The sequence below is a fragment of the Hetaerina americana genome, unplaced genomic scaffold (genome assembly GCF_022747635.1).
Source record: "Hetaerina americana unplaced genomic scaffold, ioHetAmer1.1.p SCAF_6, whole genome shotgun sequence".
Classification (NCBI taxonomy): domain Eukaryota; kingdom Metazoa; phylum Arthropoda; class Insecta; order Odonata; family Calopterygidae; genus Hetaerina; species Hetaerina americana.
Window position 1 is genome coordinate 43,602,703 of NW_027287205.1, and position 21,032 is coordinate 43,623,734.

Below are 21,032 nucleotides of genomic sequence, written 5' to 3' on the forward strand. Positions count from 1 at the left end.
TCTCAACTCGCATTACTCTAATGCGAGTTGAGAGGAAATATTTTCTGCGTGTTCTCGGTTTTTGGTTACCCCATTGCATTTATAAATGATGTAATCATTAAATCAATGCCAACGATCATCATACTTCAATAATATAAAGAAAATTCAAAGATAAAATATTTGCACTATGACAAAATTTGGCATATTTTTTATAATTAACACTCGTGATCAACTGAATTTTTATCGGAAACGATATATAATGTTAAAGACGCCATCAGGCAATTAAAAGTAATTATTATGTCAATAACTTACCATAAGGTGCGTTTTCTAGTCCATATTTATAGCCTTTCGTCTCGTGGTTAGGGACCCCTTAAAAAGATGAAGTAAAAATTAATTTATTTAGGAAAAGTAATATTCATGAATATAATTTTACTTAATTTATTAAGAGATTTGTTTGAAATATATGAATGAAAAAAATAGACAACGAAGCACAAGCGAAAAAACGACAGGTATAACTTTGCGAAGAACAGCATTTGATGTACTGACTCATTGTCAAAGTAACTTAAGATTTTCAAAGAAAGTACTTCTTAACGCTTGGGCATAGAAGTTATAACTTCATTCAAATAATTCTTAGAATAAAATACACATAAAAAACTATTACACATTCAATTCAATCAGTGGAAAACATTTAGCTTTTGTAGTTCAAGTCCTTTTATACATTCCAGAGATCCCTTCCACATTTCATAGCCTAAAATGATTTTTGCATGTTTTAGTGCGATGCAGTCGGAGGTTAATCCAAAGGTGTTTGCACAAATAAGCAAGGAAAATTTACGGATACAGTTTTTCTATGTCAACGTTTTTCAAAAACGTGAACTTCATTGTTGAAAACAATGTAATATGAGCTTGATCAGAAAATGTAAGGCAAAGACAACATTTTTTTTCACTTAACTCTCTTTATTGACTGACTTTACTGACTCTAGTCACTTGCCTCCTATTTCCTTAATTGCTGCTAGGATGTGCTCACGTCTTTGCTAGTCGCGGAAAATGAAGTCTGGGAAACAGGATGCAAGCTCACTTTATTTTTATACATTTTTTATATTTCTCTATTATTTTTATAACATCACTGTAATTACATCATGACTCCCACATCATCCACTTTTACTTCTTAATCAAATAAGTAGTAAGAAAGTGTACTCACCGTAGCCGAAGCATTCTGGACTCATAGAAATGTCATCTAGACCGACATCACCTAGCACAGACAATCCTTTTCTTGCCTCAAACTGGAAGTAGTACCTGTAAAAAAAAGATGACATCAGTTTGCGTTCATATGTACTCAGCTTCTTGTTTCTCCGTAAATCTAAAACAGTGTAAAGGGAAGAAATTCGCTACGTTTCGTGAACGAAATTATGTGGGAAAAAATGGATTTTGCTCATATACGAGTATAAAGTAATATGACAGCAAAATGGAAAGAGCAAGTACGAAGGAGGTATCGTGCGAAACGTTTCCTCAATAACGATTTCGGCTTAAAAATACTAATCTATTCATCCTATCAGAGGTGTCATAAAAACTCGTGTGTGTACACACACACACACACACACAGATATATATATATATATATATATATATATATATATATATATACACACACACACACACACACATATATATATATATATATATATATATATATATATATATATATATATATATATATATATATATATATATATATATATATATATATTACTTCCAGGCTGCACAATTGACCACAAAATAAAATAGATAAACCGTGAAAGGACACTAACTTTCACGATAGTTTAACCTTCCGGACTTCTATAGATCATAATTTGTTAAAATAAATGTTTATTTGCCATATAGCGGGTTTTCATTAGCGGGATAAGCAAAGTGCGTTCCAAAAGTAATGCCAATAAATTTTTCTCGCCGCTTCTATTAGACCGAGTGGGATTAAACTACACAGAATAGGTAGAGGGTACGCTAAGCTGTGTGGTGAAATCAGTTTCACTGCTTTTCAAGCTGTATAAGCGGCAGGACGTCACTTATTGTAAACCTCTGCGCGCCAACCGTGTCACGAAAAAAATGGAATCGACGATCGAGTAGCGTGCCGCGATTAAGTTTTGTGCTAAACTGAAAAAATCTCTTGAGGAAACCAACAAAATTATTCGTGAGGCTTACGAGGACTCTGCTCCGTCATACTCACAAGTTTCGAGGTGGTGAAGGGCCTTTAAGGGGGGCCAGGAAGGGGTTTACGACGAACAACTCTCTCGGCGGCCGTCAGCCAGCAAAACCGACAACAATGTGGCTCGTGTTCGGCAATTGTTGGACTCTGACCGTCGATTGAGTTTCAAGACCGTTGTCGATGAAATGAACTTGTCGTCTACTGCTGTGCTTCGCATTGCTACTGAAGGTGTAGCGAGGAGGAAAGTGTGCACCAAACTCATGCCCAAGGTGGTGTCAGAGGACCAACAGACGAACCAAGTGGAAATTTCAAGTGAACATTTGCAACGTACTGAAAATGAGCCTGATTATTTGGACAAAGTAATCACAGGTGATGAAACCTTGGTTTTTGAATACCGCTAAGAAGCAAAACGCCAAAGCTCTGAGTGGCACACCTACCATTCCCCAAGCCCAAAATAGCGAGAATGAGCAAATCAAAAGTGAAACAATACTAATTATCTTTTTCAACAGTAAATGAGTGGTCCATTAGGAGTTTGTTCTCAAGGACAGACAGTTAAGCGGATTAATACGTGGATGTGCCGGAAATACTCCAAAAAGGGTCATCAGGACGAGACAAGACATCTCCACTGCATGGAAACTCCATCATGACAACGCGCTACGAGTCCGCAAATTCCTGGCCAAACACCTGGTGCCAAACGCTGCCCCCCCCTATAGCCCTGACGTCGCCCAAGCAGGCTTCTTTTTGTTCCCTCGGATTAAGGCAGCCCTGAAAGGAACCCGTTTTTCGTCAATAGAAGAGATGCAATCAGCCGCCTTGACGCAAGCAAGACCTTGCGAGAGGACCCCGAAGACAGCTTCCAGGCCGCGTACTGGTCATAGCAGAGTCACCGGAAAAAACTGTAGATGCCCAAGGATAGTACTTTGAATAATTTTAAGTGTTTTTGCAAATCTGTTCAATAAATTACTTAAAAACAATTAATTGCATTACTTTCGGAACGAACTCTGTATATAAGCCCTATATTGTGACTTTCACACATCAGTGTAAAGTTCCTTTCACTGTTCCGGTTATGGTTTCCAGACAAGCCCTGGTACCCGAAAAATCACAAAGCTTGGGTGGAGCTGCAGGTGCCCAAAGTGCCTTGTCCGGGGATCGAACCCTGAACCCGAGCCCTCCGGTCAGTAGTCCAACGCGTTACCCCCTGGACTACCGCGAGCCATATATATATATATATATAGCTATGGCTATTATATATAACACACACATCCTTTTTCATAAAAGACGAACACTAGAGAGGTGGGGAAGGCAGAATCGAGCAGATCACTTCATTTTAGCCAAATTTCATAAAATCAGTTAGGTTTAAGGATGGTCTGATGGTCTAGTTTAGTTAAACACTCAGCCATGGGGTTGCAAAAATAACAGAGCGTATAAGAGAACTATTGTGACGTATCGGTAGAGAATGAGAATTATCGTAAATAATAAAGATTATGAGGTTTTCAAGAGAGACAGGATGGCTAAGTTAAACGTGAAAATGGAAGGATTAAAACTAATATATGTGAAACAGTTGACTTGTTTATTAATAATAATATTATTATTTTTAAAAGACCAAGTTTACGTGATATGCACAAAATCACCAAATCCACCGTTTCACCCCTTAAATTGCGCTAATCTTGTCATCGTTACAATCAAAGGGGGCGTTTTATAGTATAAGAGAGGTATATTGAAAAGCCTTGTAAAGGGCTCCTGAAGTGACGTAGCGATATATGATTGTGAAACTCTGATACCCAAGGAAAGAAAAGGACCGCGGAGAGTTTTGATGAGAAGGTTGGAAAGACAAAGTTGGACGTTGATATTGACGGATGGTGAAGAGCTGGATGTAAGAGAGGAGAAAGAGGAAGAAATTCACATAAAAAAGAGGAAGTTTTAGACACATCCAGAATATATTGAGAAGAAGTGGGATGTTGAAGACTTGATGCCCATTTGGTAGAATGCGACAGACGCGTGGTGAAGAATATCAACCGCCTTGACCAAATTCTAACCAGACCAGAACTGAGGGGTATTGTTTTTTTAAATGTATGTTTTTTCACATATCTGGGTAACTGTGCTGATATTACTTCTGTGGTTTTTTAACACTTCTCTTAAGCGAATGAAGGGGTCGTTAGAAAAGAGATATTGTCTTGTTCAATAGAGAGACAAATCCTTCACCTAGGATTCTAGAATAATCCGAATTGCCCATCAAATCTCGTCCTTATGTTGCTAAAATACCAGATCAAGCACGTAGAATCAATTTTTAATCATTATTCAGAATTGAAGAAGGTTTTCATGGTGCAGGATACCATTTCGAACTATATTAGGTAAGGCTTAAACGTTTAGCGATGGCTATTTAGTACGTCCGTCTAAAATCCACTGCAAGCGGTAGGCTGCTGCTAAAAAACTTTTTTCGTAAAAGTCTATATTAGCCATTACGGATAATATCTTAGATGAACATACTCTCATTTTATCTAAATTTCTCCGAGTCCTCATATATTAAAACCTGTCTTCATGTCGATCAAAAGGCGTACATGGCTCATTTCTTATCCCAAGTTATATGAGATTCTTCCATCCTTGCCGGCCCTTAAATTCTCACTGCCTCACAACAACTCCTCCACCCATATTTTCCTGCTTTTTAGAATTTCATTAGGCAACTTCCTCTCCGTTCCTACCTTTTATTGAACTTAATTCTTAGTCTTCCTCTCCATCTTACTTTGTCCATTCTTCTCCACGTAAAAAGCATACATCTACGCTCTCCCTTTGGTTAAATGAATAAATGTCGGTTTGCTACAGATTTTAAATTTTTATTATAGATTTTTCACAATATTTACCAGGTTTATTTAGCCAAAATATAACAACCTACGTAACATTCTAAACTTAATCGGGATTGGCTTGCCCTTTGTTTTAAATCAAATCAGTTATCAAGAAATCTGGTGGATATTCTTAGATATTGATTATCATGACTAGATCAACTACCAAAAATTCTTTGAGGCGAATTGCAAATGATCGAGGATTATATTATGAGAGGTTTAACAGGGGGATTATTATTAGGTGAACCCCTTCACCTTTCACCGTTGTAAAGTACCAGTTACTACTGGTTATCTTTAAGTGTCAGGATCATAAATAAGCCAAATTCATACGTTACCCATCTAATTTAGGATGAATTTTGTTTTCAACCATTTGCAGGACTATCTTTCATTTATCTCATTTCTGAAGTTTACATTGATTAAAATTTTAAATACAATTTTGAAATCATATATACCCGAATACTTAGCAGAAATTTTCTGCTAAATTATGTAGCTACTAGCCTAAAATCCCATAACACACTCCCAAATGTCAATATCCACGGTTGTTTTTAGAACTTTTGCCTAGCTGGGTTATCTTTATTCAAATTAGTATTATTCTTAGAACTAATGACATCATTTTCTCCCTTCAATTTAATTATTCCATTCAATGAAATGCTAACGATAAAACTTAAACAAAAAGATAACTAAAATGGGTTGATGGAAACGCGTATGCCAAAGTTGTAAAAACTCGACCGTCGAGAAAAAGCGATTTAAGCAGGTTGAATGCTATTTCACTACTTTAAATTACCAACACCAGAAAATAGTAATGGCAGAGATTTTCTTTTAGAATAATGGAGTATAAAAAGTATTAAAAGTCATATTTTTCTCAAAAACAAACGTAGGAATTGCATAGTCAAAGAAATGCTATATTTCGATTATTGCTAAATTTTGAATATTTCACTCACCACTGTGATATCTAAATACTCTTCAGTGCATAAATATAAAACAATATTGTAATTAATAGATTTACACTAGTATAGTGGATAGGATTTCTAAACGTCTAACTTTGAACTTGCCTAAGACAACCATCCGCTCCTTGAAATGCGGTGCGCAGTAATACTACCGCACTTTTCCTCCAGAGTAATTTGACAAGATATAAACTTAGCTATTGCCTCACCAACTAAAAGATTAGGGGAGTGACCACACAGAGATCTAGTAGGCATGTTAGTCTAGTCTACCATCACCGTGTAAATGAATAGATACTGGTTGGGTGAAACATAAATTTAATGAACTTCTTACCTTGAGGAAACGTTGACGAGGTCCACAGTGCCCCTGTGCCACGAATCCCCCTGGTCGCCAAAACTCCACCAAAGCTGCGAAGTCTTTTTCTCTTCGGGAGGTGGCCTGAGTTCCACCAAAAAGAGGCCGAGAGATCCGCTGTGTGGACCAAACTGATGGTAGTAGAAGCGAACCTGTGGAAAGATATTTTTACCGTTATTAAATATTAAAAAATATAAAATTATTGCAAGAAAGCCTCGTGCGTTTTAATGTAACAGGTTCCTACCAGAAGCCAACATTTTATACTGATTGCAAACTTTTATGCATATGTAAATCGATGCTTCGCCGTCTATCTCCCAGAAGAAAATAAAAATTAATTTTCTAATTTATTGATATAATTTCTTGAAGCGATCAAAACCGAGAGCCCGACGAAAAAAATACTATTTAGTTGATAAATGAGGAAAATTTTGAAGAGACGCAGAGGAGAAAGGTCTGTAGCAGGCCAAAAAAATTAACTAATTAATTGGAAAGTATTTTCTACGAAAAATCAGTTTGCTTAAGAGGCAATTTGACAAGGATGGGAGAGAATGGCTATCAAGTGTGAAAAATGATGGATTTTTTGAAATTATTCATAAATTACATTGAAACAAGAAACTACAATTGACTGGAGTGGCGGGGTATGGTTTTTATGGGTTCTGGAAAAATCCAGGAATCATTTACGTATGATGACAAAATTCCTCATTAACTTTAGTATTTTTCATAAATGACCTCATTTAAATTTGCATTTGCGTTATCTAGCGCGAAGTCTTCTCTGATTCTAAATGGACAGAAGAAGGAAATGAGAAAAAAATACCCCATCAACGTTCTTGTGTTACCCCATTTAAATGCCGAAAGGTTGCGGCTGTGAAACGAATTTACACCGCATATTTTTCTCCGTTCTTTCTTGAAGAATGTGAGCACTAATGGAGTTATATATAAAATAAGCCTATGAATTCAGCAATTCGCTGCTTACTCCTTTTTTGGATCTTGATTAAATCTTTTCCAACGATGCCATCTAGCAACCCGCTCTTTTCATAAATATAGGATGATTTTAAAGACTTCCCTTTCTATCCATCTTAAACCTTAAAATATTCTTCTTAATTAATTCCTATTCGTTAAATATATAACATTATTAATTGCAGAAATTATAATTGGTGCCAGGTATGCAAAGCGCTTTTGTGTCTCTATGCAAAAGCAATTAAAATTTAGTCATATATTGGTTTGTGATTCCGCTTGAAGTAAAAATTCATTTCATTTACATTATCACGAATATGCTGATCAAAATACAAGTATAACATTATGCATTCTATTACAAGCGCTGTATGACACTGTAAATATGGACTTTCGTTGTACGTTGATTGCGGTGTTGCAGTGAAAGAAAAATTCTTTCCTGTATGCGGCGAGCAGACAAATACCTGACGTTTCCACGTTATTTAGATTAACTATTAATATTGTTTTACATATACATGTATTATTTCCCGTATTTATAAACTCTTCTGTGAACACATGCCTAATACTAAGATTTCGCAGTTTTATAGAAATGTCGACAGTGAAAAACGTTGGAGCTAGATTTAGGGTACTCTTGACGTGGAAGAGAATCCAAAATGCTTTGAATTCACTCTAAGTTAGCCGTCACTCAAACGAAAGCAAAACTCGAAACTCACTTCAGATGCCAAGCTTTAAAAAACAACCCTAGGCAAAAGCCCCCCCCCCCCGTTCTATCGGGAATAGCCCTATAAATGATTCAACATGACTCCATAAATATAGGAGTTCCTAATACACACTGTTGAATAAGCCACATCGGTTTAAGTTACCACAATTTATTATTTTGGTAACTATTTCTCTCAATGGCGTAAGGTTGATCGCTGTTCCTACCAACTATTAAAAACCTTGGTTTGTCTGTGAACTGACTATACCTCTTATCATGAGGCATCATTGGATCAACTGAAAGCGAAAGGTTAGTCCCATTGGTGTCGCGAGGGAAGATGCATAAGAAGGTGGAATAAGCATAAGAAGTTGTACGTCACGTCTTGAATAACACTCGTACATGCAGGTCATTACACCAAGGAGGCTGGGGGAACTTCATCAGGTCCCATCCCCCTTTAACTCTTGAAGTTTTATGCCTAATGTAATATGTATACGACGATGGGTTAAATGGAAGAAGGGACCATTAGGTCTCAATTTCGCCCAAATAAAGACCTCTATCTATCTTAACTCTTAATGGTTCAAAACACTATCATGCAAAAGCATTGGCCATTTAACCTCCAGTAAATTGGGTAAGAAGGCAATACAATGAAGTATATGAAGAGAAATGGTTATAACTCTGGCCGAAAACTGCAATAGGAAACATTTTCGGAAATAGTAATAGTTTAAAAGAGTAGTATTTAATTGCACCAACTTCTGAATGATTATAAATGCAACAATATAAATATTTTTCATACATATTAAATTAATGCGTACGATTTTATAAACTCTTTGGCGCCGATTAAAGCAACGACACCAACATAACGTCTCTCCCTTTTATCCCACAGGACACACCAATATTTAATTCGTCTCAGCATTCCCTACATTTTTACGAAATCATTAAATATGCCGATCATGTTTTGGCAAACGGGCAAAGGATACCATATAGCTTGGTAAAGTAAATATCCTAGGTCGGTCAATTGGAGTGAACAATTGTTTTATAATAATGCTTTATTAACACGGTGAACGCGTCCCCTAATTTATCATTTAGCGAATTATTGTTCACTCTTAGCATAAAAATTGAATTCTCCCCATGCATCCGGTTAACCGATTTGCTCAAAATCCCGCTCAAACCACAAGCAACATAGCCGACCACCTTTTATTTTAAGTCACGAGTCTTCCTTCCCTGAGAAAGAGATTCTCTCTCTCTCATCCTGATTCAAAGCCAAGGAAACTCACGCACAAACACCCGACTTCCACGACCGATAGCATTAACCTTTCCCGGTGATAAGGCGACCGGTCGCCGCCCGCTTGTTTCCTCCGAACAAAAGAATTTTCTAGATAAGGGGAATGTGGACCCCCCACACCAATGAAAACGAGTCTGAGAGGAGCGGCCTAAGGCGGAGGTTTCAGCCCTTCTCCGACCCTCTCTCACACTACGTCTTGAGCACCCTCCCACCCTCGTTTCAATCCTCCCACTTCTCTCCTCCAGACTTCCCGGAAAACCCTCCAGGACCAGAGGGAAGGGGACACATACAGGGGGATGCGGAACATCGCCGCTGCAAAAGGTAGCCGCTAGGGGCGGCAGCGAGGGATATGATGGGAGACCTGTAGAGTCACTCTTATCCCACCATTCTCTCTCCCCGACCGTCGCTTACCCAGCATCCCGCTCCCCGGGCTGAGGGCGCAGCGGTCGCACTTTTTAAAGGGGTATGACAGATAGGGTAGAGACTTGAACTGCCTCGATGGCTGGGGTGGCGGACCTCGTCGCCCCTTGATGACAATGTCCAATTGCAGTTCATGCGTGACATCATTCGCTTTTGAAATATTACGTATGACCAATTTTAAATACTTCGTTGAACACGCCAATTAAAGATACTAGACTACAGATAAACTACCTTATTTATTAACTTACCCATATAAACTGTTTGTTGTATTTGCCATTGTGGACTCATTGTCAAGAGTTTATTCAAGGACACAGGGCATTTGCATAGAATATATATTATATTTGTGAAAATTTATGGCAAAAGGAAATTGCGACGGGGTTACTGGAGAACCTTGGACTGGATTTCTCAGCAATTGGAAGGGAGCAAGCAACACTTTTATAAACATTTGGTACTTAAAGTTAACTTTAACTTAAATGGTCCCACATTTAATCGGCATGGCATTCTATGCTGATAAAACAGATATTTTTAAATATTTAACTAAAACTACCGCTTTCCCGAACCCCTAATTGTATTTTGAAATTTATATTCAAGCCAAGGATGTTTACTACATGAAATTCCTGAATGCCGTCCATCAGCGGATGATTCCGTTGAAGTAATCGTCACAGCTATTTCCCACAGTTCTTTAAATTACCAATAAATTTGCTGTAAAGGATGTAGTCATTGGTTATGACGCTGCTCAATTTTTCAGATATTTTTTTCTATCCTTCGGATTTCCTTCATTGCTGCTTTCTCCTCCTCCATTTTCTTCATCTACCTTTTTTCATCAATATTGTTCTTTCAGGTCGTATATGTTGCATCTCCGACTAAATTTAGTTTCTTTTTTTTGTAGCAAAGAAGAATCCAGGAGAACCTCTCTTTCTTTCCAAAGACCTTGAAAGGGGCCATAGGGAGAGGAATAGGTCACCACTGATGTCACGAGAAAAAAGAAACTCCGCTTTACCTAAAATATGGAGTAATGCTTCAAAAGAAGATACCATGCGTTTTTCCTCCACCACAAATAGACCTGAAGAAATTATGAAAAACAACAAAATACGTAAAATTGAGCACTTCTGGAAACTTCCGGAACTAAGCATTATAGGGACAGTTTTATGGCCATGATCATACGTTATCAAACTATTTATTTGAAACGGCTCAGTAAATATCATCTATTACTTCTCAATCTATTCGTTACTGTCTAGCACCTTGCCATGAGCTCTTCCATCACCTGGTTTTCGGGATTTGTACTTCACCTCTGTGATTCTTCAGTTCTCTACTGACTTCCGTTATGCTCTTTGTTAATCTAACAAACTTTCTAAATATCCAATTTATTTGGTAACAAGAATAGATCTTAGGCAGCTTAGGTGGTTTTTACTATAATTCCCTTGTGCCGGCATCTGTGGGTGAGTTTTTACTTCAAAATGATAGAAGATCAAATTCATTTTGACGAGTTTTCAAATGCTATAAGAGAATGATGTAAGACGTCAGCTGAAGGAATCCAACCAACCAACCAACTGGTAGATAGCAGGAAAAATCCTTCTTGAAATCCTACTAGTAGCAGTATTTTAAGGGGGGTCGGCCAACAGCTAAGGTAATTTGCGCCAGTAGGGATGGGAAAGGAAGGTTGGAGAGAAATCCGGCGTCGGCATTAGCCTAATCTTGTCGAAAGGCGCCAAGGGGTCCGCAGTTTAACGTCCCATCCGACGGACGTCGTACTCACTCGAAGTGCTCTCCACAAAGCATGTCAATTAGGGGATCGGGATACCGCTAAAAATACTTGCCTCCAGGATTTGAACCCGGGCCCTCACGGTGGGAAGCCCGTACGTCAGCCACTCCATCATCCCGATCCCCATGACATTAAACGCAGGACTAAAATGAAGGATAATCTTTGGTGATGAGAGCAAGACCATGAACTTGCGTTTATGATAGCGCAAAACTATCGCCATTTTTGGAACTAAAGGCTAAGGACACTATGGACTAGAGATATCTCCTCGAGAAGTAGCAGCAGACCCTACGAGGTCATAGGTCTGCTGCAATAGATGGTGTGTCACACATACAAAGCTTGACATGCAATAATGGAATTGAACTCATCGAAAACTCCTGCCAACCTTAAAGATGATGCCAGGGTCATTAATTTAAAGGCATTATGTGAACACAGAAATAATGTTTCCGATCACTAAGTTGCAACGAAGAAAAAACTCACTAGGAGTCATGATTAAATTTTTGAAACCTTGGTGGCCTCATTTAAGGCCACTTAACCTCATTCATGGCCACTTGTCTAGAATCGGGGTGGTCGCATCATAATCGTTTCCGATAACTCATTGCTGGCTTTAAATCTGACACCCTATTGTCACAATAGGTGGTCCCTTATACATCAGTTCCGTTAATCGAAAATCACACCACATTGCTGTGGTTAGAATCTAGGGCCGTTCACCTATTGGTCAATCAGAACCAGAATATTAGGACTGACTGTCAAAGCACCCCATTAAGCCAACCATAGCTCGTATGTTTATGAATATTTTTTGCGACTGCGAACTATGCACTCTACCACCAACGCCAGACTACCAAAATCATGGAATATTTTATTGAACAGGAAGAGCAGCTGTGCGGAACTCGTCAATTTTCATGCTGGGGCAAAAAAATCTTGCAATAAAATATGAAGAGTATCTTGGAAATCCAGCAGTTTTATATCTAATTGCCATTTTCTCCCTCTGAATATTTCTGGTGGGTATCTGCGATCCGGATAAGTAACCCTGGTAGCCATATTTTGGTAGTCACACTGAATGAAACACCAGAATCGATACAATGTCCATGTCCACCCCCACGATCGGGGTATGTAGCAGGCACGTAGCATGACAAACCACCGCCAAGGTTGACTTTTTTATGATTTTGATCTCAAGTTATCGATTACGTGTGTCCAAAGTTCTGCATCAGGCAGGTATAAAATCACAAAGCCTTCAAAATAATAGACTATCTTCCAATAAATACTCAAAACTGGAGCATTATGTGAGCTTGCATTCAAGAAAAGATTTGCGTTAATATTTTGAAGGCCTTCGTTGCGGCATGGAAACATGGGATTACTGCAGAAAGAAATTAATGAACCCCCATTCTCTGATGTTGACTACGACACGCGAGGGAGGTAAAACTGAAAGGAGCCTAAAATGGCATGCTTTAAAAATAGAACAGCCGAGAAAATCATGCAGTTAGCGAGCATAACAAGTAGGTATAAATCCAGGCAATTAGATACAACATTTAAGGCTCATCGAGATACATTATCGGCGTGGGTGGCAGTAAGGATGCGAGAAGGATCGATTGAGTTTCCAAGGAGAAAAAAGATATCGGGGGAAATCATTCTCCTAATTTCGTATGGAGCTGCACTTCCCTTAAAAAATCAAAGAACAAAATAGAATAAATCTTATTTTGCCCTGGGGCTACTCCCGTTGAGAAAACATAAAAAATTACTATACTGTTTAAGAATTGAGAGCATTTAAAGGATAATAAAGGAAATCCTTGACAGGAGGATGAAGGTGGTAAATATTCCGAATCGTCTGTAAGGCAAAATAATTCATTTTACGACCAATTAAACCCGGGAATCCCCAATGTCAGACGACATGATCTGCCAGCAACTTGATCATTAGTAACATGTGCGCTTACAATAGATCTCAAGAGAATCTCTTGTTTAGAGGGCATTATTGCTGAGAGGTTGGAAATCCCCTTACTTCTTACCCTGGAGTTCCCGGCATTGGAGAAGTACCGCAGGATTTCAACTCATCACTCCGATTTGAACGTCATTCAAAGCCGTTCAGATTCTCCCATTATACCCAGATCTCCCAGGGTTCGTCCGGAAAATAAGTGTACTGAGCTCAGGAAAAAAAATTTATTACACTTTTACATATCTTAAGCTAATATTCCTCAAAATAGGACCCTTGTGAGTCAATACACTTGTTCCAGCGGCGTTCCCATTCCTGGAACGCTCCCGCGAAGGCATCATCGGGAACCTCTCGAAGACTCGTCGTCGACCTCTTCTCTGCCCTCCACGAACATCTTGTGCCACCGAAAGATCATGTTTCTGGACATGGCTGACTCCCCGTAAGCCTGGTTAATCATACCGACAGTTTCGGTAGACGATTTCCCAAGCTTTACCGCAAATTTGATGGAATAACGCTGCTCCAAAAACTTCGGCATCGCGTTCCGTGACGTGGGTCGAGCGTGGAGGTTCGCGTTAACAGAGCTCCTCACTACACCACAGCTCAGAGCCGACTGCCTTTTTCAGCGTCGCTTGCCAACATACCCCCCTCCAATCGCAGCCCGTCAGAGCGGTGCTGGGCGCGCCTGGAGCGGCGCGCCCAGCCCAGGAGTCAGTACATTTATTTTCCGGACGAACCCTGTATCTTTGGTGCCAGTAGAACTGTCTCTTATGATAGCTATTATGTACACGTATACTATCGCATCATCTGACTCCCTTTTATTTTACAAAGCTCACTTTTCTCTTATTTATCAGTTTATTACTTATCTTCACATAATCTACCATTTAAAGATAGCTGTATCACCCAATCAAAACTCACATTATCAAAGATGTTTGCCCTCTGTGTTCTCCTTACTTCCTAGCTTCATGTGAAATTTCACACGAGCTGTTTAATCGCACACCTAATTTTTTCTTGATCGTCGTATTTTGGAGAATTCTTACTTACAACAGCCGGATATGTTTTCTTATTTCTTCAGCTCAGGGAATGCCAAATAATTAAAATGATGCTATGCTGAAATAGACTGAAATCCTTTTATGACAGCTGAGCTGTAGAAATACTATATGCTTAGATAATTGGGCTTAAATGTCTAGGCTTCTATTACAATAGCATATCGCTCCCATCCTTCAGCGTCAAAAAGTGTAGTACATTGAGCATCCCTTTAATTCAAGTTGTTCGATAACGTTAGAAGAAGAGTGAATAAGAAACATATGTTGACAGTAATGACTTAAATTTGAAAATTTTCCAAGACAAGATAAAGGTGGCAGTGCTTAAGAACGTAATGAAGTACTCTCAAAGTTCTCGTTCACTTTCGTACGGGTGGAATATCTCTTACGAAATCTATAATGAATATCATCGTAATTTCTGATTTCTTTTAAACTCCGAAGATTTAATTATCTTTCAAAATTTCACTTCCAGTGGACAAAACGACGGCTGTGTGGTTTTCTAGAACGACTAAGTTAAATATCAATATGGGAGTCCATAAACTTGAGCAGGTGGAACAGTCTACTTATCTTGGAAGTGTTCTGGAGGAAATTGGTCAATGAAAAGGGGACATAAGACGAAGAACTACGTTAGGCAAAGAAGGTTTGGCAAGAAGGATAGAATTGATAGCAGGGATGTTCAGTAAGGATGTTAAGAAAAGGTTCAGCAAAGCTTCATATGGAACGGAAACATAGGCACTGAAGTAGGATGATAAACAGATTGAGGATTTTGAAATATGGGTGTGGAGATGGATGGAAAAGGTTTAGTGGACTGAAAGGAGAACAAAAGACGACGTGCCTGGCATGTTGCCATGGGGGTACGTATTATGTATTGAGGTTATAGGGAAGTGCTAGGGTGGTTGAGGAGAGAGGATTGTTGGGGAAAATCAAAGAGGCAGGAGAGATGGATGTAGAGTAGCTTCATTGGGATATTGAAGACTGTGATAGAGGGGTGAATATTAGGTAAACGAGGAAGGGGTAGGAATGGTATAAGCGTGTTGGACGGAACGAAGGGAGGAAGGAAATATGCTCGCTGTAATGATTGATATAAGGTGTTTGATTTGCTAAGAGAATTGTCACTCAACGGTTTAGCAGTTTGTGTCCATACAAAAACCAACCTTAACCGATAGAGTATCAATGACAATAATATTCATATATAATCTTTTTTGGCATTAACATGTTACCCAATGGCCTATTTTTCTCTCCTACCTCATTTGTAGCTCGTTTATTTTTCTTCTATGGTTACGTCTAAAAGCTCTCCGAGGTATGCTCAATCTATTTCCTTAGACATCAGGCTTTAGAGCCATTCTTCGATGCTGAGCTCCATTACTATGTCTTAAATATATGTTTTTACTTTAATTTCGTCATAATTTAATATGCTAATACTGTAAATTCTTCCACCTTCGTGCACAATTCTTAATCTTGCGGATTTTTTTTTTCTAAAAATTTTAAAACTACGGCCATTTCTATCCCAAATCTACTACTAAACTACTAGAACTATTCCATTCATCACGCACCCCTACGATTTTGTCAAATTTAGTTTTCACTCTTCTTGAAAATCTAATAGTTTTCGTTTGATTTTGATTAAAGTGCACTCCATATCTCACACGTTAATTCTAAGTTATCTTCAGCGATTGTAGCAATATCTTAGCTGGTTTTATTACCTTGAAATCCCATTTTCATTTGAAAATATAGCTCAGATATCCTGCATCTAAACACCTTCCCTTGAACCTACAACGACATCTTTGACGAAGAAATGTTAGGATTTGAATAAATTAGTCCATTTATTTTGAGAATAAAAAAGTTTGGCCCTGCTAGGCTTAACTGAAAAAATACTTATTAAACGAATTTCCTATTTAATTTCTCGTGTTTATCACGTAAGTAGATATATGTGAGGATAGGTATCATAAATAATCAGTAAAATTTAACTTAAAATGAGGGAATAAATTGTAAAACCAATATTATGAAGAACAGAGTGTTTCACCCTAACAATCCGTGAATGTAATTTTAGCTAAGAAATAACATGCACATTTCTTAGACCTATTAATTCAGAGTTATTCACCGCTAAGGTCTCATTCTCATCTTATTTTCGCTTCCTCTCCCATGTACGACCGTATATCTTTTAACTTTTGATACATTTCTGGGTAACGTATGGTGAAAATTTGTAGATGATGATATAAATGAACACTTAGGTATGAGAATATACTTGAAAACAAATTTAGTAGAATAAATATTTACTTTCGAGTTTTTCTATTACGCGGATTAGTATTGACAAAAAATAGAGACGTGCCTATGGGGACATGATCGAAATATTTGTGCAGGTTTTGTATTTATGAATTGAACAACTTTCTTTAAACCATTCTTGAAAAACTTTTGCCAAAAGGTAACATTTACTTCGTATTTTCAAGAATCAATTCTGTCTTACACTATAATCTGCTAAGCTAAATGACTTTCTACTACGATGATATATGACTAGTTTGTAACTTTGATCAATTAGGCCTATATAATGCCAAATTTTATTTATTTTAATACTTAGGGAACACATCATTTTGAAAAAATCTGCCTACAGGGAAAACTGTCACCACTAGGTGGAGGCCGCGGACTGCGAATCCCACACTGTATGACGTAGGACAGGGTGACCATTCCCATAAATCAGGGTGGCGTTATTTATGGATGGCTAATAAAAGCGTCAAGAAGACCCGAGCTTATTTTCTATGCCTGCCAAAAGCTTTTAAATCTACTACTGTGGAGTCTTTAAGTGGGCATCTACTATAAAGGTAACTTAACCAAGTTTTTTTTTGGTAAAGTCAGTTCTCATCCATCGTTTGATCGAATTGCAAAATATTATTCCCGTGGAAGGACAGCCATCGCCACAAGAAAATACGAAAACGCAGAAAAGGGTAACTCCCGACACACTTAAGTTTGCATTCAAAGCTTAACGCACAGGGTTGTAAAATTAGTACTGGTTTAATTTGGACATCAGAAAAATATTTATCACTCAAAGCATGATGGTAGGCAAGGACAAAGTACCGAAGTAGAAATTCATTAAAAAATCATAAATTGCGATTTTGTCAATATAAAACAGTTTACAGCTGTTAAAACTAAAATAAATAGGTATAAACTCGATGAAAAATAAATTCATTTTACCTGATCGAGATTGGAAGCTGAGTTTTACGTTTGCTATTCTTAGATATAAGCGTAATTTTTAGACAACACATTGATAAGTGTAGGAAGATCTATTTAGCTGAATGATTCACATGGACTTTCAACTCATCAATGCTTTATCTAACACCTCTATGCCTGAATGCGCGCTACGCTCATGGTGGTATTACCTAGGAATTTTTGCCATAAAATTTATTAATAATACTCGAATGAGACAAGTCGTGCAACTTATTCATTTTATTTCAATTGCTCATACCCTATTTATTATTTTACATCAATTATTAACAATTCATTGATATTCATCGATTCCCCGCCCTTCTGGATATTCGTATGGCCATTAATTTCTCAGTTTGATCACGGGTTGCTGGTGATTCCTTCCGATTTATGGTAAAATTGGTAAAATTAGTAATTGGTTGGAGATAAAAGATTTAATTCTGCAAGGGTGACTAAGTTTCCCGGGTAAAGCATAAAGCTCCCATTAATGGCCGTTGCCCTTAACGTCTCCTAGCGAAGACCACCACTGAGGTCCACGAGGCTTGCAGGTTAATATGCGCATTTTCCCTTGACGCTCCGACTCCCGGACCGTGACAGCCGCCTATTTGCTTTGGCCCCCTTGTCCCCGAGATTGAGTTGAGGTTTAGAGGCAGCAGCAAAGCCAAATGGCCCGTCGTCATATCAAGGGATGCCGTTCGCCCGCCACCTGACTTTGAGAGCGTCGGGCGTGGCCGGGACGTCATCGCCCTCGCATCCAACCTCACCCCCATCGGCCCACATTCCGACCGCTCATCCCTTACCCGATCTTGTGAGTGTCATCCACACTTTACACATAATTCGCAACGATGAGCCGATCACTGAAGGTGCACGGAGAACGACCCTCTCGCATGATTGGTGATCGAATCATTGACTCGGTTGATGGTTTGATGACTCAGCGATTAAGCAAGAACAGCTTAAGTATCAGCTCATCCAAAAATTCCTATTTGATACCCCAAGCACTTGATCGTCAGTTATTTAAAAAAATGAATTTTGGAAAGGTTCTATTTATCTTGGAAAAATTTATCTTGTTAAATTTTGTATCGCTATTTTTGAAAATGCGCAATTAGATTTCATTCTATTCTCAACTGGCATGGTTATATGGAATTAAGAATCAATTCAATCCATCCAACCATAAAAATCTTCTTTTTTATCTTTTTGGAGTGATAAGTAATTGAAAAAGCTTAAAAATCGACGATCACACCAGGAAATAATATATGATCGAGGTTAAATTATTGTTGATTGATGGGCCCATAAGTATACCAGAGATTGTAGTTTTCCAGATAGTCATAAGCTAAAACTCACTAATTTAAATTTCATTGCACCTTAAAAATTGAATTTTTTTCTTGTTATATTTTTACGATACTCAAATCACCAGTAAAGACGTAAGATAGATACCTGAACTTAATTTATATCTCAGACGAGTAAGTATTGATCTCAAAAGCTCCGGCAACCAATACACCGGGAGTAGCATCCAAAGAGCAAAGCGACAAAAGAAAAGTAATGTATTCACAAATTTCGTTTGACCTCTAACAGATTAGCACATCCAGAGATTGTTTCGTTTCAAACGTCGCAAAATGACTCCATGCAAACTTCCTAATTAAAATTATAATGATGACGATTATTAAATTCCATCATAACAATCGTGAGACAGCTGTGGTGATTACCCACTGCCTTCCTTAGTAGTGCTTTCAGCACCATCTCTCAAAATATCGCCCGAATATAATCAGACGACTTTGCAGCCGCAACTGAGGGAAAGACGCTGCACGTATTACTTTTTGACTGACTGCTACTCTTTGATCTATCTGTCATGCGCGAACCTACCAAGAGCAATCAATTATCGTTGCTCCAGCCAGCACAGCTCTAGAGATTATCCGAACGCACAAGCCCATCCACCACGTCAAGGCTGCAGTCCATGGAGAAGATTGCAGCTGAGGTGAGAAACCAATAGGACAAAATAAGCGAGATGGAAGACAGAGAGAGAATATGGAAATTTTATATAGGTTGGGTGATATTGGTGCCCTGTACAGGATGATAAAATGCTACCAGGTAGTTGGAAGGGAAAATCCGTTATAACAATCACAGATTAGTCGAGAAAATTATCAATTGAACCAGCAAAGTTTCAAGAGAGGTTAATAGTTAATAATGATTGTATTTCAGAAAATAGGGGTTAACCTCAGGGATATGAGACTTAACCGCAACCTGTACGTGTGTCAGACTGCTCAGGTGCGAGAGGCTGATGGAGAGCAAGAGATGGGAAGTGGTAGGAAGAGAATTATAGCAGGGGTGTCCATCATAACCTCTGCATTTCAACTAGTATGTAAAGGAAAAGATGAAAGATTAATTGGAAGAACTGGGAATGGCAATGAAGGTCGGTGAAAAATTCATAAAATCATTGAGGTTTGCAGGTGATCACGTACTAGTCAACCGAGGGCTTGAAAACGTTGCTGAGCGCATTGAAAGGCAGTGCGACAGGTATGAAATGGGAATCATTGTAGTCAAAACAAAGATTTGAGAGACAGAGATTGTAGCAAAAGGAAAGCTAAATTAAATAATATAGTAGTCGCTAATAAACTCAGTAGATGGAAGTTTATCAATCTCGGAACTGTTTTGGGACCAAAATGGTCAATATAGTTGGGACATAAGAACGAAGAATTGCTCACGGCAAAGAAACTTTTAAAAGGAGCAGCAGGGAAGTAATGACATGAAAGTTGGGTAAGGAGATACAGAATTGGATCGTAAAAACTTTTATTAGGAGCGTGGTTTTGTGCGTCGCGGAAACTTGGTGACTGAAACAGGATGATAGACATTGATTGGAAGCCTCTGAAATGTGAGTGTGGAAAAGGATAGAAAATGTGAAATGGACCAAAATAAAAACAAATGAGGAAATTCTACGAGTAGGTATGGTGGGCGAGGAGAAATGATTGTTGGGAGAAATCCAAATGAAGCAGGAAGTATGGATACGGAGCAGTTTGAGTGACAATGAGATGTTGAAAACGGTATTAGATTGGAAAATGTTAGGAAGGATATGCGTGTTGGATGTAATGAAGGTAAATACGGAAATGTAGAACAGTTTATCGTATCGCCAGATGTAAGGTTATTTTTTTAGGAGAAGCAAAAATTGCGCCGTTGTATACTCTTTTTGTTATCCAAAACCTACCTTAAACGGTATTACCAGCAGAGGCAATATTTAATTCTAATATCATAACGTAAAATCCGATTCTTTACTGTGTACCAGACCTATATTTAATACATGAACTAAGCATTTACGTTCCAGTCTAAACAATCGAAAAATCACTGGTATTGCATTTTTTATGCAAGTTTGAGACATTGATATAAATAATCTTATAAAACTTGGCGGTAACGGGCATTGCGACATTACGGAATGAATGAATGAAACAAAAAAGGAGTACGCGAAAAAG

General features: G+C 38.3%; 1 protein-coding gene across 1 annotated transcript in view; it reads right to left on the reverse strand.

The window, feature by feature from the left end:
- LOC139695324 (tyrosine-protein kinase receptor-like) overlaps window positions 1–21,032 on the reverse strand; it is a 443,472-nt gene that overhangs the window by 133,363 nt on the left and 289,077 nt on the right. Inside the window, exons 8-9 of the mRNA XM_071594031.1 lie at window positions 6,289–6,461; window positions 1,178–1,272 (exon numbers count right to left, since the gene is read on the reverse strand). Coding sequence (XP_071450132.1) covers window positions 1,178–1,272; window positions 6,289–6,461 — 268 coding nt within the window. The remainder of the gene's footprint in view (window positions 1–1,177; window positions 1,273–6,288; window positions 6,462–21,032) is intronic.